At 38.8% G+C, this 27,444-nt stretch overlaps 1 protein-coding gene across 7 annotated transcripts in view; it reads left to right on the top strand.

The window, feature by feature from the left end:
* Window positions 1-27,444, top strand: part of Ae2 (anion exchange protein Ae2) — a 102,529-nt gene that overhangs the window by 28,686 nt on the left and 46,399 nt on the right. For 2 of the 7 annotated variants that reach the window (XM_076825129.1, XM_076825156.1), the window contains exon 2: window positions 13,464-13,654. In XM_076825129.1, the coding sequence (XP_076681244.1) occupies window positions 13,601-13,654 (54 nt within the window). In that variant the 5' untranslated portion in view covers window positions 13,464-13,600. Of the gene's footprint in view, window positions 1-3,564; window positions 3,702-5,179; window positions 5,426-6,128; window positions 6,252-8,963; window positions 9,267-13,463; window positions 13,655-27,139; window positions 27,179-27,444 lie in introns of those variants that run through there. The other 5 variants (XM_076825150.1, XM_076825143.1, XM_076825165.1 and 2 more) reach the window with 5 other exon arrangements.

The raw sequence follows: 27,444 nt of genomic DNA, 5'->3' as shown, positions 1-27,444 counted from the left end.
GTTGTCATTTGCTATCTAACTCAAGTGTCGTTCAAAATAATTCAAATTTAATTCCACCACCTCCATATTAAATTTTGTTTGCGCTGAGAGAAATCAAATGCGTAGTGGAAAAGGGGCACGTGACCTAATAATGTTAATTTTTCGGCTAAAATTTGATAATAGTTGTCATTTGCTATCTAACTCAAGTGCCGTTCAAAATAATTCAAATTTAATTCCACCAGCTCCATATTAAATTTTCCTCGCGCTGAGAAAAATCAAATGCGTAGTGGAAAACGAGCACGTGACCTAATAATGTTAATTTTTTAGCTAAAATTTGATAATAGTTGTCATTTGCTATCTAACTCAAGTGCCGTTCAAAATAATTCAAATTTAATTCCACCACCTCCATATTAAATTTTCCTCGCTGAGAAAAATTAAATGCGTAGGGAAAAAGGAGCACGTGACCCAATAATGTTAATTTTATAGCTAAAATTTGGTAATAGTTGTCATTTGCTATCTAACTCAAGTGCAGTTCAAAATAATTCAAATTTAATTCCACCACCTCCATATTAAATTTTCTTCGCGCTGAGAAAAATCAAATGCGTAGTGGAAAATGAGCACGTGACCTAATAATGTTAATTTTTTTAGGTAAAATTTGATAATAGTTGTCATTTACTATCTAACTCAAGTGCGGTTCAAAATAATTAAAATTTCACACCCCATTTCCCCTTAAAATAATATTTCAGCTAAAATTTGACTGGGAACATTTGTGACTTACCATCTAACTAAAGTGCCGTTTAAAATATTTACACGTTCATACCGCGTTTCCTATAAAAAAAACAATTTTTCCTTCAACTTGCTTTCCTCTAAAATCATAAAACGCCACCATGCGCCTCTTCTCCACTGGGTCCCTCAGTTAGAAACGTCTCCAGTGTACATACCACGATAATACAGTTTTGACATTTAATTACAGGGATCCGAAAGATAGCAGAGTAAGCCTGAGCAATCTCTCTGCTATGGAAACCGAAAGGATACGGTTTAAACGTTGCTTATTCATAAATCTCCCCGCGATTAAAGCGGCTTGATGTTACTTCGATTCCGCGTGTGCATGTACAGGGTGATTCACAGAAAATGATCCTTACGAATCTGAAACCATACACCAAAGAAAAACTACAAAAGTAACTCCGACTTGAAGTAATTTACAATTGTCCGTTTTAATGGCAAGAGGTACTTAATTCCTTTATCTCGCAAACGTGCATGAATAAACATCGACGTATATCTGCTCGGTACAACAAATCATGCAAAAACGTCCGCTGAACGCAAGCATAATGATAGAGCTCGACGTGACTAGCAACGCAAAATGGCATCGTCTACTTGGTTTTAGTCTATTTTTAATTTCCACGCGTGCTGCGCGAGTTAAGCTTGCGGCGTTCTTTCAGGCCACCCTGTATAGCAGGTGCGCGCGACGGGGACTCGCTCCGCGCTGTTTGAATATTTAAAACGGAGGTGGGCCATAAAACTTGACAGCCCGCACGAAACTTGCCTACGCCTGTCATTACGTAATCTAGAGACGCGGTAGCGTCTCGACGCCAAGTACATGAAAGACACCCTGTATATGTCGACTGTCGCTATCATTTACTCGTCGCCCGGCTATTCCAACCTAACCTGAAACTTATTTCATTAATATCTCATCACGACTGCAATATTTTCTAAATTTAAAGGCATTTTTCTCATGTAAACCGCATATAAGCTTTCGAATAAGACCAAATTCAATAAAATCGGTGCACGCATGACAGAGATATCGTAATATCGTCTCATGAATCTGAGTTATATGCTAGTTAAATGCTAAGTTGATGCATCTGAATTGTTGGAGATTTGTTTAAAAATGAACCGGACTTTAGTTCCATAGAGAAATATTTCTGGTGTCTACGTATTCTACTCGACAACACGATGGAAAGTTCATAAGGGACCATGTGTCGCAAAGTAATAGTTTCGTTGTGAGAGATCGTCAAAGTTTTGGCCAATTATGTTGCGTGGGGCCGCCTCCAGGGGCGTGGCGCTTCCCCCACCGTAGCCACGGGCGCCCGGTGTTGGTGCATATAGCGGTCTTAGGGGGGAACCGCTCCGCCCCTAGCTGGTGAAAACTTTAACAATCTTCTGTGGGAAAACTGTGCGTTTGCGACCTATAGTTACTTTGGAATATTTTCTCCTCTTGCTGGCTTCAATATGTTGACATATATAGCTTTATTTTTAGTCTCAACGGCTCTGAAAGGGAACTTAAATAGTTCATCCTTCCACTCTGACACTCATTCCAACTTGAAAATCTAAAAAATCTGAATCATTTTCTTTTCTTTTAAACTTCTTTTCTATACCTCCTAGCCACTTTATTATCCTTCCATTTGCTGTCCCTTCTAATTCTCTTTCTATGAAAGTTTCAACGTGTATACAACTTACTTAAATCTAGAAAAGGCATTTTTTTTTTAAATTTCCATTACAGGCTCAGATAAAAAAAACGACCTTCACTATTTTCTTCGCTATTCCGATCAATTGCAATCTTTTTTCAAAACGCACGAAACACGTTGCCTGATAAAAACTTAAGACGTTTGAACCATTTTTAAAATAGTTATTCTGTTTTAAAGAGTGTCCCAATACTTTTCTCCCCCACTGTAATAATACATAAATAGCTTTCACAAATTTCCACTAATTTTCTCTCATCAATAATTTTCTTTCGTGCCTTCTAAACGGATTTTAATGAAACTCGAAGTCACGTCGAGTACTGGAACCTCTTAGGTAATACCGCAATTGTAATTCCGCAATTGTTAGCTACATATTCTATATCTCCTTTTCCTGCGAAGCAATCTCCGTCTCTGGATTCCTGGAACGTAGCACTCCTAAGCAACTCTCGACTAATTACGTCTTGAAGAAGCGAGCACAAAATCGTTGATGCCACGTTTGACACTTCGGTCTCCGCAAGTACGACAAACATTAATCATTCTCTCGCCAGTGACAATGGAGAATGCTGGGCTGAACGTTTTTACTGTCACGCGAGGACGGGCATCGCGTCAGCTGTACCGAAACCAAATTGACTTTCGGGGAGCCAAGCTCCGCAACTCTTACGTAACTACCTTAGAAACGAAGTTCTTCAAAACTTAGCATCGCCAAGTTTCTCCTCCGAACAACGATTTCCTCTAGAAATATCGCGTAACTGTCACGCAGTTTTTGTAAAAAGTTAAACTTGTTTAAAAGTTAAACTCTTACACTTAAATCAAAATTAGCTCATTTAATAATGAATCCAAAAATCACATATATTATCTTAGAAATATAAAATCTTAGGTTCACGAAAATTCTACGTACGAAACGCAGGAACGTTTAGGCAATGGTGTCTATTGAGAAGTTCTGTTATACAGGACTGCAGCAGGTTGCCGGAAAGTTTGTTCGCCGAGGGTTTCCCACGCGACCCACCGCGAGGTCCTCGGCGCATTATCGAGTCGGATCACGTCGCGTGCATATCGAGTTTCGCCAGCAAATTGCAGCTTAAAATGACAGCGTTTACGGGCGGCGCCCACCTTTCGCCGTAGCTACACGCAGGTAGCATCAAAACAGGTTTGCTAGGCAAACAGAATTCGGCACACCGCGTAAACAAGGTTAAACCCAGTCACTATGTACCGACTCACGGCTGTGTACCCCAGTCGCCTCGCGAAACGGACGGTGAACAGTCTAAGGTAAATAGTTTCATTCTCAAACGCTTCTACAGTGACTCGCATTAATATTCGGCGGACACCATTTAAAATCGCATAACTTTTTTAGAATTGGTCCAAACGACTTGAGTTTTTTTGAGAAGCTAGAAGGATTAGTTTCCTAAATGACGTACTTGGTCGTTTTGAAAAAAAAAATGTATTTGGTCGGAATAGCGAAAAAAATAGTAAAGGTCGATTTTTAAACTTTTTTTATGAGCTTGTAATGAAAATTTAAAAAATACCGTTTGTAGATTGCAGTAAGTTGTATACGTGCCTAAAATTTCATCAAAATTGGTTAACGTTGCTCCGAGCTACAAACGTTTAAAGATCGCAGAATAAGGTCGAGAATCGCGAAAATTCCCGAAATCAGCGAATATTTATGTTTTTTTTTTGAAGAAGCGGAAGCGTTTATTTCTACAGAACTTTTTGCGTTTAAAAGAGCAACATTTAAAGAACATTTGGTAATTTTTTCATACAAAAATATTTACATTTATAATAAAATAACAAGCGACATCCAAGAAGCATTTTTAAAAATTTTGTTTTGCGGTGAGCATTGCCATTCGGAACCAGATTATCTAAAATCAAAAAACAAAAAAGATTTCGTTAGTATATTAATGTATCCTCAGATTGACGGAGAGAATTTTCCGAAATATTAAGTTAAAACAAAATGGCGGCTACTTAAAGTTGAAATCCTGATTTTTTCCTGCAAAAATCACGTGAGAAAATCAGGATTTAAAAATTAAATAGCTGCCATTTTGTTTTAAATTAATATTTCGGAAAATTCTCTCCGCCACCTTGAGGATACATTAATATACTAACGAAATCTTTTTTGTTTCTTGATTTTAGATAATCTGGTTCCGAATGGCAGTGCTCACCGCGAAAGCAAATTTTTAAAAATGCTTCTTGGATGTCGCTTGTTATTTTATTATAAACGTAAATATTTTTCTACGAAAAAATTACCAAATGTTCTTTAAATGTTGCTCTTTTAAACGCAAAAAGTTCTGTAAAAATATACGCTTCCGCTTCTTCAAAAAAAATTCACAAATATTCGCCTCTTTTCGACCGCCTGACTAGGCATAACCCCTTAACTCTTACATAATTCATTTCAGCGTAATAAATAATATGGGAGTGCGTATTTTAAAATTTTTATCTGTAAAACAACTGGTAGTTCATTTTCACCTGAGTGACCCCCGTTAAAGATCCAAAAACCAAAGGAGTAGAAAATCGAGCGCGTTGGGGCTGCCTTGAGCAGCTCGAGGGGCAGCTCGCGGTGCAAAAAGCGTAACAGGAGCGCCCGTGCGTAAGGCGCGTTATAAAAAGAAGCGTTAATTCAACGGCACAGTCTCTAACGGTGTTGATACAGCGTGACAAAAGATCGGAGAAGAAAGAGCGGCAATTTTGACGTAACAGACCGCTGGCATATGGCGCGTTGACAAAGGGCCCCCGTTATTGTTTCCCTCAGCAGCCAGAAACGGAGAGTCTGTCGTGTGCAGACGAGGTCTTTTCATCGGGACGCCTTCCGAATGCTCGAGAGCAAGTCTCAGACCGCGCTCGTCCATCAAGTCTTTCCGTCGAAATCCAACGATACACGCCTCCCACGAGGGTGTCTTTCAGACGAGCTCTCGACGTGAGACACCAACTCGTGCCGCGTCCCTTGGAATATCGTCTTTCCTCGCTGGACGCGCCACGCGGCATGAACGCTGCACAGGGTGAGTGTAAATGGGTGTCGGGGAAGGAGAGGCTGGGTCTCGGAATTGAGAAAAAGATCGAGGTAAATGGGGCTAATCGAACAAGTTGTTTCTCAGATGTGCGGGTAGCTTAATATTAAAAAATGCCCGAGTTACGTATTGTCCCGCGAAGCTCCTCCCCGCGAGCGGTGTATCAAATTATCACGCCCAGATTCGTCTGAAATTACAAAGCTACGATAACCCATTTGTTTATAATAAATTCTTTTTCCTTCGCCGTGTTAGGCGAGAAGTGAATATTAGTTCTCACCTTGATCTGATTTGTACAGTATTTTTTTTATCAAATCGGTATGCCACATCGTAGATATTTATCAATGAACAGTAAGATTATGGTCTTTGTAATTTCAGACAAATCTGAGCGTCATAGTTTCACGCCCCGCTCGCGTGGAGGAGCTTCGCTGTCTTTTAATATTTCTGAAGATAAGAAATGTAGAAATGATTTTCAAGCTTGTAGTATCGTAAAGAAAAGTTCGTCTAATTCGGTGCTGTTTTGAGCGCCTTAGGGTGGCGCAACCCCTTAATTGTTTAGGTTGGGGAATTACAGCTGCTAAAGTATCTGTATCCGAGGAATAGGTCTGTTACTTAGAAGCCCCTGTTTATTTTCCCTTTTTCTTGATTTCGTCGCGAATTTCTGACGCCTATTTCGACCCACTTTGTGTACACTCAGCAGTCGATCAGCATCTCGCGCTCGCTGGACCAGAAAGAGGCTAATCGACCACCACCAGTGGTGTTTGGGAACCGAAGGGTCATGGTGCTTGGTTCCACGAATGTAATCGCGCTGTGGTAGCAGGTATCGTATCTGTTCTTGGAAATTATTCTTACCGGGTGATACATGTGTTTGATTTAATCAGTCGATGAGTAAGATGAGAGTGTATCATCTGGGTATCGCCCCGCAATTCCGTGTTTGCCTTGCGATGGCGAGAGGATTTCATGTGTGCGCTCGTAGTGGAACAGTCGCGGCGTGCTGCTGAGCAAAAATCGCGATTGTTTGCTGTGTCAAGCAGAGGCTTGTCACATTGTTGACTCTTATGAGTAATTCTCCACTCGTTTCTGTACGGTGAAGCATGACTTGGAAACATCTTCGTTAGCCGAGGTGCCAGCAAAGGTAAATCGGTATTAAATGTGAGGAAGAATAAATAATGAAGCCTAGATAGAGTGTTTCACATAACTTTAAATAATAATAATAATAATAATAGTAGTAGTAGTAGTAGTAGTAATAATAATAATAATAATAGTAATAATAATAATAGTAATAGTAGTAATAATAATAATAATAATAATAATAATAGTAGTAATAATAATAATAATAATAATAATAATAATAATAATAATAACAACAATCATAACAACTCTATGACCTGAAATATTTCTTCTATATTCAAAATTTCATAAAAATCTTTTTTACAAAATTTGCATAATTTTGCGGAGACCAGCGTATAATAAATGAGATGAAACTTTGTTTTTTTTTTTTAATTTTTTTGAAGGGCTTTTATTATTCCTGAAGGACTTACTGTTACACGTGGGTCATTGAATTCCTTTCAAATTTAAAAAAAAACAAAACAGAGTTGACCATGGTGTCTCATAAAAGTATGCAACTTTTATAGAAATTGTTTTTTTTTAATTTTAAATATAGCTGAACTGTTTCAAGTGATTTAGGAGAAATACCCTGTATAATAATGCAGCGTGCAACCAAGTTGAGAGAGGAATTCTAAAGGTATTCATAAATCTTCCAACACTTAGTCCTCGGCAGACTAAAAACTGAAATCCCAGCAACCACCTTTCTCAGAACCATTGAATTTCTGTATCGACCATAGACCATTGTCCGAGGGTTTCGCTAATACCGCAGGTAGGCTTCGAGACTAAATCCCTGGGCAATTCATTTTCCAAAGCGTACCCCCAAAATCACGAGCTCCGCCAGCGCGGACGACAATCGAGAAACTTGATCTCGCGGGGCCCTCGATGCAATCCTCGCAGTCCTTTCCCTGGAAGGTTGCTACTACCACGAAAGCACGAAAAATATTCGGCCGTTCCTTCTGAGAGGAACGTTGCAGCAAAAAGTTGCTGCAGGAGCGTTGCCTGCTTCGTCGACGGAGCGGCAAAGCTGTCGCCCGTTCCCCGGTGCCTTTATTGCCCCTGGAGATTTATCTGTTTCCGAATAATAGACAGCGCGGATTAGAATACCGCGGAGAGGAATAATAGAATCAGCGGTTCATTAAGGAGCGCCGTAAATCACTGGGGCGCGCCGTAAATCAAGCCGCGCGCAATAAAGCGTGCGCAGCTCCGGCAAGAAATGCTTCTATCTTCGGAGCACGGCTCTAGGCAGGTGAAATTTCAGTTCGCGTAATCATCGCCTGTCTGACGTCATGTCACACCGAAGCGCGACGAAGGGACAATCCTACGCCTGCGATGCGATTACTGACCTACAAGCATGTAGCGTTTTTTTCTGTACAAAATTGGAAAGATCTCGTCGGCGTCGAGACGAATCGATTGATGTTATTTTTAACTTCGAAATCAGATCGAACCACTCTGAAAAATTGCGTCAGAGTTCGAGAACTTGCGGTTTTGAACGAAAGAGGGCGGTAGTGAAGTCCCATCTAGTTCTGAGTAGGGCTGAATATTCGGATACCAGAGAAATCGAATTTGAGATTTGAATTTTCCAATACCAGAGAATTCGAATTTCAGAGTCGAATTTACGAATACCAGGAAATTCGAATTTCAGAGTCGAATTTACGAATACCAGAGAATTCGAATTTCAGATTTGAATTTTCGAATACCAGAGAATTCGAGAATTTCAGATCCGAATTTTCGAATACCAGAGAATTCGAATTTGAGAGTAATAAAATAAATAATTTTCTACCTCATAGTATCAGTAAAAAAAATTCGTCTAGTTTAGTGCTGTTTCGAGCGCCTCAGGGTAACCTACCCCCTTAAGTTCTTACATGATTTTTACGAAGCTCGTAAATGCCTTTTGGGGGGCATTTATTTTTCCATCCACCAAGATTCTCCCCCAGTCCACCAAAGATGGAGAAAATTTGTATTAAAATAAAATATCGAATAACGAATAAAAGTTATAAGAGTCATTGTCGATCACGTGTCGATAAAACTTACCTCGGGTTAACGCGTGACGAATAATGTCCCCAACTATCCTTCGTTCCTCGGAATTTTATTTAAATAAAACATTCCCCCGTCCCTGATAAGAACCATGTAATCTCTCAGCGCACCACCGCTTAACATTGTCCCGAGAAGCGCAAGCTTGCAAGAGCATCGCGTTCAAGGAACCCTATGAAACACGATCTGCGGTGTTCCCAGCGGAAGACAGCTAGCTTACATTTGAAAATTTAGTCGTCGCGCAGAAGAATATAGTTTACACATCAGAGGGAAGGTACCAGCTGTCGACACCTACCGTCTGTGCCACCCAGTTTTAAAGTCTTCCGTGCTCGGAGGCTCGTTTCATCGAGCAGCGTTTCGATGGTTAGGAAGATTGGAAAGTTCAAGTAACGTTGGCCCGGATCATGGTTGTTTATCTCGCCATTTATACAGCGAGCGTGACAACGGGACAGAGTGCCATTCGTCATCTGCCACTGGAGCGATCGTCCCTCTGGACGGACTTGTCGCGTTGCTGGTTGCCTCGAAGCAAAGCACGTCAGTCGGTCGGTCAGTGTCGTCGTGTCGCCTCTCCTTCTCGATACTGGCTCGGTCGTTCCGGAGATCCCCGCGGTCCTTAGTTCGCGAACAAGTGTTCTCGAGATCGCCCGCGATACCGTCGTCGTCCCCGTGACTCTAGGCCGCACCGTTTCACTTAAAGGTCTGTATCTGCTGCCACTGGGCGCCTCTAACACGAATTCTCCCGTACCCCATGATCCCGACAGATAACTGCTCTTCCACTATGGCAAGTGTCCTTTCAACCTTGAGCTTCTCTTCGAACCATTTAGAGCTCCTTGCCTCTGAATTTTTGTTTCTTGGTTCTTTCAGTGAGTTGCTTGTCAGGTTCGCGTTTTGGATTAATCTTTGGCAATTTTTGGGGTGTGCTGTGGAATGATTGGGTTTGAGGGAACAGGCAGGCGCTTTGGGTGCTCTTTAGTGCAGCGGCTTAAGGGGTTATGCCTAGTCAGGCGGCCGAAAAGAGGCGAATATTTGTGAATTTTTTTTGGAGAAGCGGAAGCGTATAATTTTACAAAACTTTTTGCGTTTAAAAGAGCAACATTTAAGGAACATTTGGTAATTTTTTCGTGGAAAAATATTTACGTTTATAATAAAATAACAAGCGACATCCAAGAAGCTTTTTTAAAAATTTGGTTTTGCGGTGAGCATTGCCATTCGGAACCAGATTATCTAAAATCAAAAAACAAAAAAGATTTTGTTAGTATATTAATGTATCCTCAGGTTGACGGAGAGAATTTTCCGAAATATTAAGTTAAAACAACATGGCGGCTATTTAAAGTTGAAATCCTGATTTTTTCCTGCAAAAATCACGTGAGAAAATCAGGATTTAAAAATTAAATAGCTGCCATTTTGTTTTAACTTAATATTTCGGAAAATTCTCTCCGTCAACCTGAGGATGCATTAATATACTAACGAAATCTTTTTTGTTTTTTGATTTTGGATGATCTCGTTCCGAATGGCAGTGCTCACCGCAAAACCAAATTTTTAAAAATGCTTCTTGGATGTCGCTTGTTATTTTATTATAAACGTAAATATTTTTCTACGAAAAAATTACCAAATGTTCCTTAAATGTTGCTCTTTTAAACGCAAAAAGTTCTGTAAAATTATACGCTTCCACTTCTTCAAAAAAAAATCACAAATATTCGCCTCTTTTCGGTCGCCTGACTAGGTATAACCCCTTAAAATTATGCGGTTTCTTTCGGAATTTATTTCTCAAAGATTACTTTGTTTATCAAGTTGAAACTTTGTTCATTGTTTGGGGTATGTTTGGAGAATAGTACCTATTTTTTTTTTTTAAATATAACGATTTTATTAAAAATCATAAATTGGATAATAATCAGTTGTCCAGGTAGCCTGAAATAAAAAATTGAAAGAGATTTTTAATTTGTATGGGTGTGGTTACAGCCGGTAATAAATGAAGAATATTCAAAAATGTATAGCTCTAATTCAGTGTTTCCCAATCTTTCATGAGTCGCGGTCCCCTTTTATAATATTCAAATAACTTGCCACCCCTCCGTATAAGGTAAGGTAAAGGAAACGCTTTAAAAATAGATATTTCAGAATTTAATTTTTACTTAATAATATTAAAAACAAAACAAAAACCGTGGCGACCTCCAAGAAAACATTTCAAGACCCACAGATTGGGAACCACTGTTCTACTTTCCAGAGCAAAACTAGACTTTTCTTTGAGACACCGGCATTTTCTTATTTGTGCATGTTTTTCATTTATTCTAGTACCGGCTATAACCACACTCATACAGATGAAGAATCTCTTTGAATTTTTTACTTCAGGCGGCTTGGAAAACTGATGCCATGGCAGTCAATTTTAGGAAGCCATTTCTGTTATTCATTTATAACTTTTAATAAAATCGTTATTTTTACTTAAAAAAAATAGGTGATGTTCTACAAACATGGTACAACGAATGAACAAAGTTTTAAGTTGATAAACAATGTAATTTTGTTATAAATAAATTCCGAAAAAAACTATATTTTTAAGCTCCCAGATTAGGCGGGTCCCTTAATTATATTATTACCTTGAAGGTGGTAAGGATAATATGTACTCTTTAGTTCCATTTTGAATAACTGAGTTGAGTGGCATCTCCAAGGTCTAGGATCTTCTAAAATTGTTTTATGGTTCGATATTTCCAAGGTCGAATTCGCACTAAATTTACAAGTCTGTGTTTATCCCCGCAGACGCATCGATTCGCTGTTTGTTTTCTCTTTTCTCGGGAATATTTCTGCACATGTTGGTATTCTCAGCTGGCAGCGATGAAGGAGAATCGATCGATGACCCGTTATCGATTCAACTTATCAGCCCTATACGCGCAGCACCTGCTTCTTCCCTTTGCTTCATTCGTGCGGTGAATAACTTCTCACGTTTAATCTCTCAACTAAGTTTAGCTTCCATTCAATATTGTAGTAAAAGGAGTGTTGATAATATCGATACAGTTCAGCAAGAAGGAGTGCTCGACGAGCAAATCCAATTGCCCTCTTTCTTCGATCTCGTACTCATTGTCAGATTGATGGTCGAAGGAAAGCCTGAAGGGCCCAAGCTAATGTCCTTTTATTCGGGGACATGTTCCAGACTCTAAATTCAAAACACTAGATTCTAGAATAGACGTGTAGATTTTTCAAGGGCAGAGAAAACATAAAAATATTAATTTTAAACCTTCTTTCGAACACCACTGTACACTACGCAAAAGAAGCACCGTAAATTGGGGGAACATTGGCATTCGATTAACATGTATTAAAGAAGGGAGAGTACCAAAATTTTACACATTTTAATACTTGTAGTGCAATCACAAAAGACGCTATGTTATAATTTGATACTTAAAGGAAATGTAAGAATGTAAATTAAAAAAGGAAAAAATATACAGTGGCTCGCATTAATATTCGGACACTTTTTAAAATCGCATAACTTTTTTAGAATGGGTCCAAACAACTTGAGTTTTTTTTAGAAGCTAGAAGGATTAGTTTCCTAACTGACGCGTTTCGTCGTTTTGAAAAAAAAAATGTATTTGGTTGGAATAGCGAAAAGAATAGTAAAGGTCGATTTTTAAACTTTTTTTTGTGAGCTTGTAATGAAAATTAAAAAAAAACGTTTGTAGCTTGCAGTAAGTTGTATACGTGCCTAAAATTTCATCAAAATCGGTTAACGTTGCTCCGAGCTACAAACGTTTAAAGATCGCAGAATAAGGTCGAGAATCGCTGATTTCGGGAATTTTCGCGATTCTCGACCTTATTCCGAGCCCATATCGTGAACAGAGCGCTAATTTCGTGCGATCGTTTCTCGCTTCTTTCTGGCCGAAGGGGAGAGCGAGATGGAACGCTTAGCGTGCACGGCGGACGCTTAGAGCATATATACATTGAGGTCTCATTGAAAGCTTAAAACTGTCGCAAACATGGTGCGATAGAGAAATACATCCTTCGAGCGAGAAAAGTATAGAGGAATAATCGACCGTAATGCGAAATTTGTGCAAGCAGTATGGTTTGAAGTGATACGCGGTGCGTGCTTTTATCATTAAATTGCAAAATAGTTGACTTTGTTGTTTAAGAATTTGACATTTTAAAACTTCGAATACTTCTTTTGTAAATCCTGGTCGACCATCGATCACTGCATACCATCCGGGGACTTTAAACCGGTATGAGTTTGATACTGGTATGTCGTCAACAAAGCTACAGTACTTCCTCGTTAACGGCTCGCTGGTCGGGGCCGGCGTGGAGCCCATATCGTGAACAGGGCCCTAATTCCGAGTGTTCGTTTCTCGCTTCTTTCTGGCCGAAGGGGGGAGCGAGATGGAAGACTGCGTGCGCGGTGAGCGTGCGCGATGGTCGCAAGCGCTTACCGTGAGCACGAAAACCGCTTCGCAAAATCTTGACGCAGGCCCGGCTCACGGTAAGGGCTCGCGACCATCGCGCACGCGAAGGACAGAGTGTCAGGCGTCCGAAAGACGGAGCGAGACAAAACACCAACGCGTCGTCTGTCTCGTACCGTCCTCGCTCGCTTTCAGTGCTTCTCGTTCGCTCTCGTTCCATCTCGCTCGCTCTCGTTCCATCTCGCTCGCTCTCGTTCCATCTCGCTCTCGCCTTCGCCGGACAAGAGTGAGACAGAAGTGGTGGGGATAGCGAAAAGTCCACGTTATATACAACTAAACCGAGCCCTCAGCGAGGACGGCACGAGACAACACTGTAGCTAGCAACCAAAGCCCCCCACCCCACAGACTCTTCGCAGACTGTTCCCCGCCACCTGCTCTTAACTCCTCCCAGAAACCTCACTATCGTTCGGTGTACCTGTAATTACCTACATTATCATAATTGAAAAAAAAAACTTGTCTTATAGCTAGCAGAACGGAGCTGCCATCTCAGCGACTCCTCTACATGTGGACATCGCCGTCCCGACTCAGGATCGGCCGAGCACCCAGGAAAAAGACACCCTAAGCTGATAGCTGCTCCACCGGCTACCACGACCGGTGAACGATGGAGAATACCAAGAGGAAGCTGTCCTTCCTTGGATTTGGCAAAAGGGTATCGGTAAGTGAATCCATCTCTCCTCGAGTTTCATTGCTTGCACACCCAAAGTGGGTTATTGGATTTTTAATTTACGCGTCGCTAATCGCCCTTTCATTGAACGTATAATGAAGCTAATGAACGCGATAAGATACAGGGTATCTTAATGGGTAATAAATTAGAATGGAAGTAGAGAAAATAGCGCTTTCACTGTGTTCTTCGCCTTCCAATTTTATTGATTTCTGATATTATTATTATTTATTTGTTTATTTTAACGGGACTAGCCCTTGGTATATAAATTGTACAGTTAGGATCATTGTATCAGGCATTATTTATATACAAAATTTCGTCGATGTAACAGCTCTCAGTTAATCGGTGAGAGCAGTTTTATGCACAGCAGTTTGAAAGGACGCTAGTGATTTATTAAAGAAATCTAATTCAGAAGTATATTTTTTCGCTTGATTGGATGTTGAGGGTTATGAGTTTGGTATACAGCCTGTTGGATAAAGTGCTTATGAATGAGTTGGTAATACCTTTCGGCTATATTTACAGAAACGTGTGACACTATCTAGAATTGGTTAAACGATCTCTCTCTCGTTGATTCGGTCGTGAATTTCTCGTTAGCATTTGACGAGATTCGTCGATCTCTTTTTCGTTATTTGCTCCTTTAACTTCCACTTAACAAGTTTATTTGATTCCGTTACTCCACTGAAAAATTTATTTATTTTCTGCTTTGATTTACTTATTTTCTTATTTTTCTTAATTTATTTATTTTCTTAATTTTCTTAATTTATTTATTTTCTTAATTTTCTTAATTTATTTATTTTCTTAATTTTCTTAATTTATTTATTTTCTTAATTTTCTTAATTTATTTATTTTCTTAATTTTCTTAATTTATTTATTTTCTTAATTTTCTTAATTTATTTATTTTCTTAATTTTCTTAATTTATTTATTTTCTTAATTTTCTTAATTTATTTATTTTCTTAATTTTCTTAATTTATTTATTTTCTTAATTTTCTTAATTTATTTATTTTCTTAATTTTCTTAATTTATTTATTTTCTTAATTTTCTTAATTTATTTATTTTCTTAATTTTCTTAATTTATTTATTTTCTTAATTTTCTTAATTTATTTATTTTCTTAATTTTATTAATTTATGTATTTTCTTACTTTTCTTAATTTATTTATTTTCTACTGTAATTAATTTATTTTCTTCATTTTCTTAATTTATTTTCGTAATTCTGCGGACATTCTTGACTTAAAATCATCTCTCTTTCTATTCTTCGTTGCCCAAACGATAAATTAGATTTCAGAAGACCACTGGAACGAGTTTATTACCCCGTTATTTCTCCGCTCAAATAAGCTGCCTCATTGATTTCCATGTTTTTAATTAAGAAAAACTCTGAGGCATGACTTGCGTTTTCCTTCTAGCTCCCTGTCGTCGTAGACTATCTACGAATTACAAGACGCCAAGTGTTTATTGAAATTTAAATTGACCGATTACCATCGCATTGATCGTTGACATCAATGAATCGAAATGCGCTCGGCTAATAAGACCTGATCTAATTACGAAGTAAAACACGAGGCACGGGACACGTTCCGCGAGAATGTCTACCGATCGTTCAACAATTTCATTTACGTAATAGCCGAATCACGCGCTGGCCGCCGTTCCACTATTTACTCGCAATTCATGAATACTAACCGTACAGTCAAACCCGGGAAATTAATGCTCGGAGCTGTTGTGCTTCGCGAATTTTTACGACGACGTTAAAACTGATTACATGCCTGAATATTGCGAGAAGACGAGATTAAAATCGGATGTCTCTCCGCGCTCCGTTTCCATCGTAAAAACGCGCGAAGTTGCGCGACTACTCGCGTTACGAAATTACTTCGCGAGACTTACGACATAGCTACTTTGAAAAATGTAGGCGACCGTAGTTTTTCCAATGTTCCCGGAGCTTTTCAGTTTATTTGTTTACAAGCTGGCGGCGTATACCTGCATTTTCGTAATGTGAGCATTTTGACTAGCTTTTTGAAAAGAGATACACTCTTCTCTTATTTATACTTATTGTTGCTTAATTATTTGCACTGGGTAAAGTTTCTTTATTTTAGCTTCTAATATTAAACAAATTTCAATATATAGATTTATAGAGCACTAGCTTTACTACTCGGCTTCGCCCGGAATTTAGATACTGATTTTACAAAAGAAAAATCTGTTTTTTATAGTCTTTTTTGTGAAAATAATCACATTCATCTGGATTAGCCAGGCATAATGAGCTGAGGTACATTTCGTGACCACAGAGTTTACCGTTCCAAAGTTTCTAGGCGACAGACAAACACACAAACATACGATACACTTTCTGCTTTAAAGTATAAGATAAAAAACTATTAAATTTCCATTGTAAGAATTCTTGTATACCTATTATAGTTTTCAAGATATACCTCCAGGAAAATAGGAAAGTAAACATTCCTCTTTAAGGGGTGTTCTCACATTACAGAAAGGAAAAGTAGCAGAAATTAAATACTGCCTGAAACTTATATTAAGGTTTCCTAAAATATATCCCTACGGGTAACCGAAATTTCGGCTAACCGAATTTTCGAATAACCGAATTTTCGGATAACCGAATTCTCGGATGACCGAATTTTCAGATAACCGAATTTTCGGATAACCAAATTCTCGGATGACCGAATTTTCGGATAACCGAATTCTCGGATGACCGAATTTTCAGATAACCGAATTTTCGGATAACCGAATGTTCGCAAAACAGAAATTTCGGATACGGGAGGCGTTACTGTAATAACAATACTGTTCCGTCACTGTCGCCGAAGTTTCCCGCACTTTCGAGTGCGCTCGTGGAATTCCTTCCGGTCCATGGTGGAACTGCTCGAGTCATCGCACGGCTCGGGGGCTCGGAATGCAGAAGTGGGGCGATCGTCGCCGGAATTGCCTTCGTGGTTCCGCGTTACCGACGGCTAGCTCCGCTTCTCGCCGCTCTGTGGTCACCGCGCGAACGGAATTAATTAACGTTTCGCACGTGATTGCACAGACACATAGCGGCTGAAACGTTCTCCCAGTGAATTTTCTTCCACGTCCGTTAAACTCGCAGTGCAGAGTCCACAAGTGGGAGATTGTTGGGATTCGTTGCTCCGATGCAACCGTCAGGGTGCTCGTCGTGCTTTCGCGAATGAGCATCTGCTTTTTTCCAGTTACGTCTACAAATAACTCGCACGGTGCGCTGAAAATAGGAGCAGAGCCGCGAATGAATTAAATTGCCGTGGGAAAATGACTGGAGGTGATAAAATTAGGTCTGGAACGACGCTTCAGTGTTAGAGCTTACAATTAGTCGAATCTTCGAGACCAATTGAAGGCTTTGCTGCAAGAAGAGGGCAGCTCTAAATGTGTCAACTTATGGAGAACTAATAAAAACAGTGTTAACAAAATATCCTTAGCTGTATGCTAAAAATATTTTACCCACTTAGAATCTACATATTAACACAGCGTTTAGCACTATTACCAAACTAACAATATCTTTTCTCTATGGCGGGATGAATTTTTGAAATTTGGAGCTGCCTCTTTTTGCAGAAAAGAGAATGTATAAAAGGACACTAATTTCGGGTAAATAATTACATTAAACAAAATTGAATTTTTATGTTATAAAACTATGTAGAAGTACATGGAAACATAAAAAATCATGAAGTTTTCTAAAGAGTATAGAAAAATTATTTTCTAAAAATTTTAGAAAAATTATTTTCTAAAATGTATAGAAAAATTATTTTCTAAAGATTATAGAAAAATTATTTTCTAAAGAGTATAGAAAAATTATTTTCTAAAAATTTTAGAAAAATTATTTTCTAAAATGTATAGAAAAATTATTTTCTAAAGATTATAGAAAAATTATTTTCTAAAGATTATAGAAAAATTATTTTCTAAAGATTATAGAAAAATTATTTTCTAAAGAGTATAGAAAAATTATTTTCTAAAGATTATAGAAAAATTATTTTCTAAAGATTATAGAAAAATTATTTTCTAAAGATTAAAGAAAAATTATTTTCTAAAAATCCCCTTCTTTCACCATTTTTTTTTTAACATTCAATCTGCTATATACATATAGAGCTGCTTCTTTATTACAACAAAGTTTTGAATTATTTGAACGAAATCCATTCCACAAGATCGAAGAAGTGTCAAGTCTAAACTCGAAACGTCGTCGCACGCTCGAGAAAGAGAAATTAACATCCGAATTAACGCAGAAATATAGAAATTGCTTGGGTGCAACACGTACGAGACAGATTGCCGCGTGTTCCGCGGGACTTTCGTTTCTGATCGATGGTAACGTGCCGAGAGGCAGAGTTCTTAGGTGTCGTGCGACGAATCGCATCGAAATGCACTACTCGGCGTCCCACGTTAAATGGTTATTGACCCACGACCGTCAACAATCAGGCCAATCAGCCGGCACGAGCTTGTCCCGCTTTTCGAATCCATGCAGGAGCTAACCTTCACGCGGTGCCATGATAATTCCCAGTACCTTTGCGTGCACGAAGCTGTGTGCAAGATTTTAACCGATTTGTTTAGAAATTTACGACAGTTATGGGGCAAATGTTCCTAACAATAAGCGTTCGAAATACTTAGCACCAAATTGTTCAAGTTTTCGCACAAATTTCTCGTCTTACAACTGCACCACACTTTTATTATTATTATATATTATTATTATTGTTATGAAGTTTTTGACGAGTTTCAGCTTTTTAGTATTATTATAATTATAAAATGTTGGACGAGTTTCAGCTTATTATTATTATTATTATTATTATTATTATTATTATTATTTTATTATTTTATTATTATCAAGTTTTGGACGGGTTTCAACTTTTTATTAATATCATTATTATCAATTTTTGGACGAGTTTCAGCTTTTTATTATTATTATTATTATTATCAATTTTTGGACGAGTTCCAGCATTTTATTATTATCGTTATTATGAAGTTTTGGACGAGTTTCAGCTTTTTATTATTATTATTATTATTATTATTATTTTCATTAGTATTATTATCATTATTATTATTATTTTTAACACGCCGTGGCCCAGTATAACATAAACTCTCTTTTGAATAAAACACTTTTCTTCGTTCACTCAGAGTCACCATATTGATAATCATGGGTATTGGAGAATACTTACCATCACAGTTTGACATGGGACTTTGTAAATTGAAGGCTGCAAATCTTAGAAACCTGTATCATTATTATCCCCTCTTGGTCACACCTTATAATCACAAATTAGTCACACTGAGTTCACCGCACCCCAGCGTTATTTTCTACCATTTTTACCATTTTCGTATTTTCGAATCTTTTAACTTTTGACTTACAATTATATATTCTCAATGCTCTAATAGTATTTTCCTAAAAACGTACATTTTGCCATGATGAAAATTGTAGCGCATAAGATTTTCCACGGTTGTGGAAAAAAGCGATATTTTTTTCGCGAAAAAGAAAACACTTTGGAAGTCGCAAAGGCGCGACATTTGACCTCGAATATTTCTTTTGGGGTGTGATACGCCCCGTGTAACGGCGAAGGGATTGCCCTATAACGATGAATAAAATAAAATGATAATAAAACGGGTTATACCCTTTAGCGAAGACAAACACGACAATACAAAACAGTTCGCACGGATCAGCAAGATTTTAATGAAACTACCCCCGTTCTTTTCAAAGCAGAGCCTGCGTGTCGCGACAGAAGTGAGCAGAGTCACTCGAGTTATTAAAGTAGCGCGCGCCTCGTGGTTCATTTTTATTGAAGATACTTTCATTAAGAGAAGCGTTGGTCGATATATGGACAGCGACCGAGTCCATTCTGCATTCCTCGCGTTGCAAACAATATTGGACCTCCAGGAATGCTTACGTCAGACCGTTCGATGGAATTTTAGACTATATCTCGGTGATACAGTTTTCGGAATACCGTGGCGAGCCGCAATCGGTATTCCTCGCGCCGCAAGCAGTGCCGGGCTTCGAGGAGCCGCGTATACTTTCTGCTCGCTCGTCCCCTGATGCAATTTATTTCGCTATTTGTTTACGTAGCTGTATTCTCGATTATCACTGCTGTCCACCCGAGGCGACCAACAGCGATATTTGTCGAGCCAGTTGCATAAGTTGGCGAGATTGAATCCAGATGCGCGTTGATTGCATTCCCAACGCGATTCCGATCTGGCGCGAGCGTAGATGATGAAGCGCGTCACTTCTCGAGGAAAACAGTCTGTTTTCGCCTTCCCTTTCTAAATTAAGTTTACCTGCAATTATTGAAGTAGTCAGCACGGATTCGGTTTAAATTATTCAAGTAACCCTTGTTTGAAAATATTTACTTCAAATTATTTAAATATTTAGAATTATTAAAGTAATCCTTATTTGTTGACAGTATTTATTTCAAATTATTTAAATATCTCAAATTACTGAGGTGTTCCTTTAAGGGTGGTAAAATCGAAATGCAGGTGATTCTCTACACGAAAATAAGTCAAAGGTGTGCAACGAATTTCTTTAATGCAAAGCTTTATTCTCGAGGAAAGTGAATCTAAAAATTCTGCCGGTACAGTTGCACCTGATTAAGCTCTAACTTTGTAAATTTCATGGATGATTACTGATTAACATTTCTGTTGCCCCTGCTGTTCAACAAGAGCAATAAGAACTACTCGTAAGTAGTGTTCCTGATTTCTCGATATTTTTTGTTTCTCGAGAAATCAGAAATGAGATCATATTTCTTGAGAATTCTCGAGAAATTGAAAAAATATTGCACAAATTATATTTTTGGAATAACGTTGATAATATTTATCGAAAACGCAAGAAAACTTTAACTAAATTAATATTCCTGTCTAATTTATACAAAACTTGTGTAAATGAAAAAATAGATATTAAATATAATTGGTAAATTTATTTATTTCATACAAAATTTGTACAAAGCGAAACATTTCTTTTTGGTTTTAAAATTTATTTTTAAATAGCACAGTGCGTCTAATGTAGCGTCAGCGAATCTATTTTTTTGTATCAAAATCTGTTACTGCTATATTTTGACGTTTTTAGAAATATCTGTCTTGGTTGTTAAATGAAAAAAAAAGCGTTTTTTGACCCTTTCGGAAGAAATTCTGGATCATGCAAAAATTTTATACGGGGTACAATAGTCTTATCTCCTCTTTTCTATATTTCTTCTTTAATAGCCACAAGAAACTTTTCTAAATTTTTAAATAAGAATTTAAGAGCACCTTCAGCAGTTACGGAGTTATGCCTAGTCAGGCGGTCGGAAAGAGGCGAGTATTTGTGAATTTTTTTTGAAGAAGCGGAAGCGAATATTTTTACAGAACTTTTTGCGTTTAAAAGAGCAACATTTAAAGAACATTTGGTAATTTTTTCGTGGAAAAATATTTACGTTTATAATAAAATAACAAGCGACATCCAAGAAGCATTTTTAAAAATTTGCTTTCGCGGTGAGCACTGCCATTCGGAACCAGATTATCTAAAAACAAAAAACAAAAAAGATTTCGTTAGTATATTAATGTATCCTCAGGTTGACGGAGAGAATTTTCCGAAATATTAAGTTAAAACAACATGGCAGCTATTTAATTTTTAAATCCTGATTTTTTCGCGTAATTTTTGCAGGAAAAAATTTCTACTTTTTACTTTTTCAGGGTAAAAACACCCCTTAAACAATAATCTGTGCTTTCCCATTTTCCTGTACGTATATCTGGCAAACTATAGTAGACATACAAATATTGTTCCACTCGAAATTTAATGGTTTTCGATGCTCCATGAAACTGTGCAATCGGATTATTTGAAATCTGCAATGAAAATGAATTTTCTCTTGAAACTTTCAATTGCAAAAATTCTGTTGCACCTTTTTACTGTGTTTTATATCCCTAATCGTTTTACTCTCGTCCGCGATCGGCAGTCGTCTTATTCCCAAGAATAAATGCGAAAGAATCACAGAAGTGGTGTATAAACGTAGAATACCATAGTGTTATTGTTATCTTCACCGTTGCGATTACTATTATTTTTGCTTTCTCTTTTTCTGAATCTGTGTATATATGTTTTTTGTCCGGTATACAGACTAACTATAGCTGACTGTCTCTTAGTTATATGCTTCTTTGTATCTAAAAGGGTACGTCCCGTTAAATTAATAAATATGTCGGAGAATAAAAAAAAAAATGAATAAATTTAATTAAGATGTATTGTTTATTTCGCTACAATGTTTACACAGGGTTGAGCAAATAGATAGTCGAACTTTACAATATATTACTAACGCTATTACTAATGACGACATGAAGTCATGAATGATTGAATTGCGAAATTATTTTGGCGCCAATCGAAAACGCAAGCGTCAGACTGTTGGTGGGCGCTTGAATGTAGTCTCGGTAGGGAAACGGAAGCGGTAGTTTAGCAACCGGAAAAGGTTGACAATTTGAATGTGAAATTTAAAAAAGGAAAAAAGGATGTCATTCCGAAAGAGTTCGTCAGCAAAGACAGTTCAATTTTCCCATCCCGAGAATTCATTAGTTTTCGTTTTGAATAGTGTCATAGTTCATAATTTTATTAAAAGTAATTTTCTTGAAAGTACATTGTAATAACACTTTCAATTCTTGTTAAAAATCAAATAAAAATCAGACGCTTTTCGAGGAGAAGGGCCAACGTAGACCCCCAATTGCCCTCGGAGGTTTCATCTTTTCCCCCATTTCCGACAAATAAATAAATAAATAATTAAATGAACAGAGTGCACGACCCCGTTGTCGGAACTCGATTTTACACAGCCCGTGCAAAGTGCCCGAATGAAAGAAATTATGGACCACCACGACCCATCGTCACCTCTGTTCGCGTGTTGACACTCGGCGCGGACATCGCTGCCCGCGAAGCTTCTGGCACAGCTTCCATCGGCGGAAATCGGTATTCATAAGCGGTGCCGCGTTTGCACGCGTTAACGTCCGACAGAAGCGACTCGATTCGCCCGCTTATTCTGCAAATTATCGGCGGCCGAGTCGCCGCTGACGTCTCCTAACGCGATTAACGTCACTCTTAGCCCTCGCGGAGCATTTTTCGTTAACAGGATTCCCCGATCATTCGCTGCCTCTCGCGTGTAATCGATGAGCGTTCAGCAATGGTTAACACGATTGGAAGAAACGAAATGCAACTGACGTATAACTGATTTTTCTCAAGCCAGCAAGCGCCCACGATTGCTACTGATCATGAGATCGAAAGGTACCTAATCTTAAATTCAGCTGGCTAAGAAATTGCAGAGGGTCTTCTAAGGGACCTCGAAGTAATGATTGAACTCATAACATGGACTTTAGATGAAGTAGGAAGAGTTTGGGGTACAGTTGGGAGCGTTTTCCTGTTAAGGGGGTATACCCGTTTGTCAACGGTTTGATGCAGATTTCCCGTTTTTTAACTATGTTTACATAGTATTATGAACTACTTATAAAAAAAGTTTCAGTTAAAAAACTATTGTTTTTCGGAAGTTACGGATACATGTCCGAAAGTCTCTCGATTTTAGACGGCTAAACGGTGGCCCTAAAAACTCGCGCTACGTTCAACCAATTTACTTCAAATTTTGCATGCAGAATCATAATAAGATTCCGCATCGTCCAACGAAGGCTTTTTTTATTTCGATTCCCCGTTTATTATTTATAAAGGAAAAAGGTGGATTTTTCTCTTCGAAAAATTTAACTTTACCCTTTGATCTCTCACCATTTCTTTATTTTTCAAAATTTTCAAAATCGCCTTCGTTGGACGATGTGGAATCTTATTATGATTCTGCATGCAAAATTTGAAGTAAATTGGTTGAACGTAGCGCGAGTTTTTAGGGCCACCATTTAGCCGTCTAAAATCGAGAGACTTTCGGACATGTATCCGTAACTTCCGAAAAACAATAGTTTTTTAACTGAAACTTTTTTTATAAGTAGTTCATAATACTATGTAAACATAGTTAAAAAACGGGAAATCTGCATCAAACCGTTGACTTGTAAAAAAATCCACAAAATGTATACATTTTCCGAGGGTTCAAACGGGTCGGGTATACCCCCTTAACTAGCAGGATGCACCCGCGATCTCCCGTATTCCATCGAATCCGCGCTGATTGAAGGCAGATGGGTCGTCGAAAGAGATTATCGAGCCAGCGAATGGACGGATGTCTCCTTTTTTCCGGCGAATCCCCTGAATCGCCGTAATGGCTTCGGATGTCGGTGCTGATGAAGATCGAAATTGGATCCGGGAACAGTTTCGCTCCGCAGCGAGCTTTCATTACCGCCTGCTCACGGCTAGGAGGATCTATTAATTCTCCATTTCGCGGGGTCTCGCGAGCTCTGATCGAGGAGCCCCTCGTTCCCAGACCTTCTGCCTTTTATCAGAGTGGAGCGAGGAAGCTGGCCCGGTAGAAGCACGAGAAGTCACGCGGAAGTTACTTGGATTAAGCGTACGAAGCTCTGAAAACGTCCACTAGATCAGGGGTGGGCAACTCGGGATTTAAGATGGGGCAAAAAGGCTTTGAGGTGAGGGACGCGAGGGTGGTAATAATGTACACTACTTAATAAACTCAACAAATAATATGGTTTATTTTAAGACCAAAAAAAAAAAACTACTTTAAAGAAGATATCGAGCGGACGAAAAACAACCGCTCTACTCGAGTCCTTCTAGCCGAATGCCCAACGGTCGCGTTCCTTTCAGAATCGCAGGCAACGCGTACCACGTGCACAACTTTTGGAAAAAACCCAGGCCCTGAGAACAAGGGAGGTTTCGTCGCCAGGCAAATCCAACAGTCACGAAACCTTCACTTGAACTTTATGACCTTACCTGGTCGCCTTCTACTCCGCTCGAAAATTCGTTGCTACGCACGCTACAGCTTAAAATATACATTCTTCACTTTTAGATTAGCCGTAGAAATTTTATAGCACAGAAATATGTGCATACACTTTGGCGGGCAGCGCGGATGTAGCACAACGTATTGATTCATATTAGATAGCGGAAGCTTTGCAATTGTCTCTAGTTGCTTCAAGTATCTAATGTGCCATACTTAGATACCCAAAGAGCCACATGTTGATGACCCCTGCACTAGATCACCGTCTTAACCCCCAAACTAGTGCATCGCTACCCCCAAAGACCACCTGCACTCTGGAGCTGCCTTCTCTTTAAACTTGCGCAATGGAGACTACTGCTCGGTACACCTATAAACGTGTAAGCAGGAATTTAAAGCTTGAAACGAATAATGGCACGTTGGTGAATAATATAATATAGTATTCTAAAAATAACAGGGAGATGGAACTTATCAGTAGAATTTTATTCTTGTAATGACTTGTAACGTCTCAGCCCTACTATGATGTCGGGACTGTTAGTGCCCATCAGCGCCACCAGAGGTCTAATCTTGCCAACTCTTTCTCGCAAGTGGCAGGGCCTAGCCTCGTTCGTATATATACAAGTTCTAAGGTTATTCCTTTCGGCCTCCCATGTGTCTAGGACTCTAAGGCAAGTATTCTGTCGGCTACAATCCTACTTGGTGCGTTTAGCTGTGACGATCCTAAGACGAAACGCAGAAAACTCTCCTCTCTTCTCCTCGATCCTTAAAATGTCAATCTACCTGCCCTGCCCTGTGGATAGTTTTCAGTTCCCCTACTCCCATTGCGCCATAACTGTCATTTAGGAATTACGGTTACGTCGGACGCGCGACGCACAGTGGTTGAAAATGACACAGTCGGCGTCAAAATTTCAATGCCCACGCCAAATCGAAAGGAAAATCAACGACCGTTGGTATACTGGGGTGGGTGTTTAGGTATCGCTAATTACGAATCCGTTGCAGGTTTTTTAAGAAAGAAGATGGCGGATCCAATATGGCCGCTCAAAGTTGACAAAAACTGGAAAAATACGAATCCTACGAACGAAACACGTTGTTTATTCAAAACCTGCAGCTATAACAATATATTTTATGAATTTATAAATGTGCATCACACTCTATAGAATGATATTCTAATGAATAGTTGTTAAAAAATTATTGTTAACAATAAAAAAACATTATTTACTAATTTTATCATTTCCGCGACAAATACTGCAAATACGTGATTATTCTAACCATTAAATATTTATCGGAGACGAAAATAAAGATTATTGACATAAACAAATGTTAGTATAATTGTTTATTAATAATTTGTTTAAACAATTTTTTAACAAAGTGACTGAAATCCATTTCATACAATCAAATTGATCATATTTTGTCGTAACATTAATATAAACAATTAATAACAATTAATTGTTATTAAACAATTTGTTAACATACTATTGGAACGCAACTTTGTGGGTTTATAGAGAGTGACTCTCAAAATAAGAACAACGGTGTGTTTCATTTGGGCCCTATCGCCCTTTAAGGGGGTGAAAACTAACCTCAAAATCAAATATGTACTTCCACCTTTTCGCGTATAACTCCCAACCTACAACAGACAGGAAAAAATGCTTCAAACAAAAGTTGAATGGTGCAATAAGCGCTATAAACTTGCGTTAACAAAATTTTGAAAACAGTTTTTTCCGTCAGTTATATATATTTTTTTAATTCTTTTCAAAATTTTATTAACACAAGTTTGTAGCGCTTATTGCACCGTTAAACTTTTGTTTGAAACATTTTGTTCTGTCTGTTGTACCTTGCGAGTTACACGCGAAAAAGTGGAAGTGCCAATTTGACTTTGAGGTTAGTTTCCACCTCCTTAAAGGGCGATAGGGCCCAAGCGAAACACACCGTTGTTCTTGTTTTGAATCACTCTAGAAACCCACAAAAGTTGCGTTGCAATTGATGAGTCCGTGTTCGCGGCGTTCCCTAATTAGCGCAGTAACGTTAAAAAAATATATTCCAATAAAACAGAGAGGAACCAGCGGCCGTAGCCGTGATGGAAAACACCGGTTCTCGTTAGATCACGGAAGTTAAGCATCACGGGGCGGTGTACTGGGGAAAGATGGGAGACCACCTTTCTCCCGGTGCGCTGCTGCTGCTGGGACCCGAAGCAGAGAAGAGGGATAAAAAAAATGTGACTATAGTTCGTTGAGCAATATAAGCAAAAATAATCATGAAACGCCATCCTGCTTAAAACACAGGAAAACAATAAAAACCAACAAACAACAAAACAGAGAGAAAAAAGTATGAACTATATTCCGTGAACTTAAGTACCATATATTACTTTAATCGATGGGGTGCAGTGACGTCAGGAGCAAGAGCGTCGTTTTAATTGCTATAAAGCGTCGCCCATTAAAATGCTAAAACGCTAAAACGTTAAAGCGACAGGCAGGTTGTGTCTCTGTCGCCCCTTTAAGCTCCCAACCCCCGTGCTCGACAACGCATCACCGCTGGGGAGCACTTACGCAAGGCCGGAAGCCGTAAATTCGATTACAAGACCGGTGTCAATCGTGGCCGCAGTATCATAAAGGTTGATTACGCGGTAACGTTGCGCGGAGAGGTGGCGGCGCGGCGCCAGCTTTTATGGGAGCATGCTGCTGCATGTCAATCTGCCGGAGGAGGATCCATTTCATGGTCACCCCTACACCCGTCAAGGTGACTATTCTCGCTGTTCTTGCCCCCTTAAGGGCCACGCACACGTGCCAGTCCCGTGACGGTTCAGCAGCGAACTGCCTGTTTGTTTCAGTACCAGCAACTGACAGGGACAAGTGCGAACTGCTCCACTCCAAAACGGGCGAACTTTCTTCACCGCTGAACCGTCACGGAACCGATAAGTGTGCGTAGACACTAAACGATTTACTTACCCAGCTTTCGAGATCCTCGAACGATGGTGAATTCCTCCTCGTTCCCTCGGCGCTCAT

Source organism: Andrena cerasifolii, chromosome 1, assembly GCF_050908995.1.
Source record: "Andrena cerasifolii isolate SP2316 chromosome 1, iyAndCera1_principal, whole genome shotgun sequence".
Lineage (NCBI taxonomy): Eukaryota > Metazoa > Arthropoda > Insecta > Hymenoptera > Andrenidae > Andrena > Andrena cerasifolii.
Note: the sequence above shows the minus strand (reverse complement) of the source record. Positions and strands in the feature narration are given on the sequence as shown.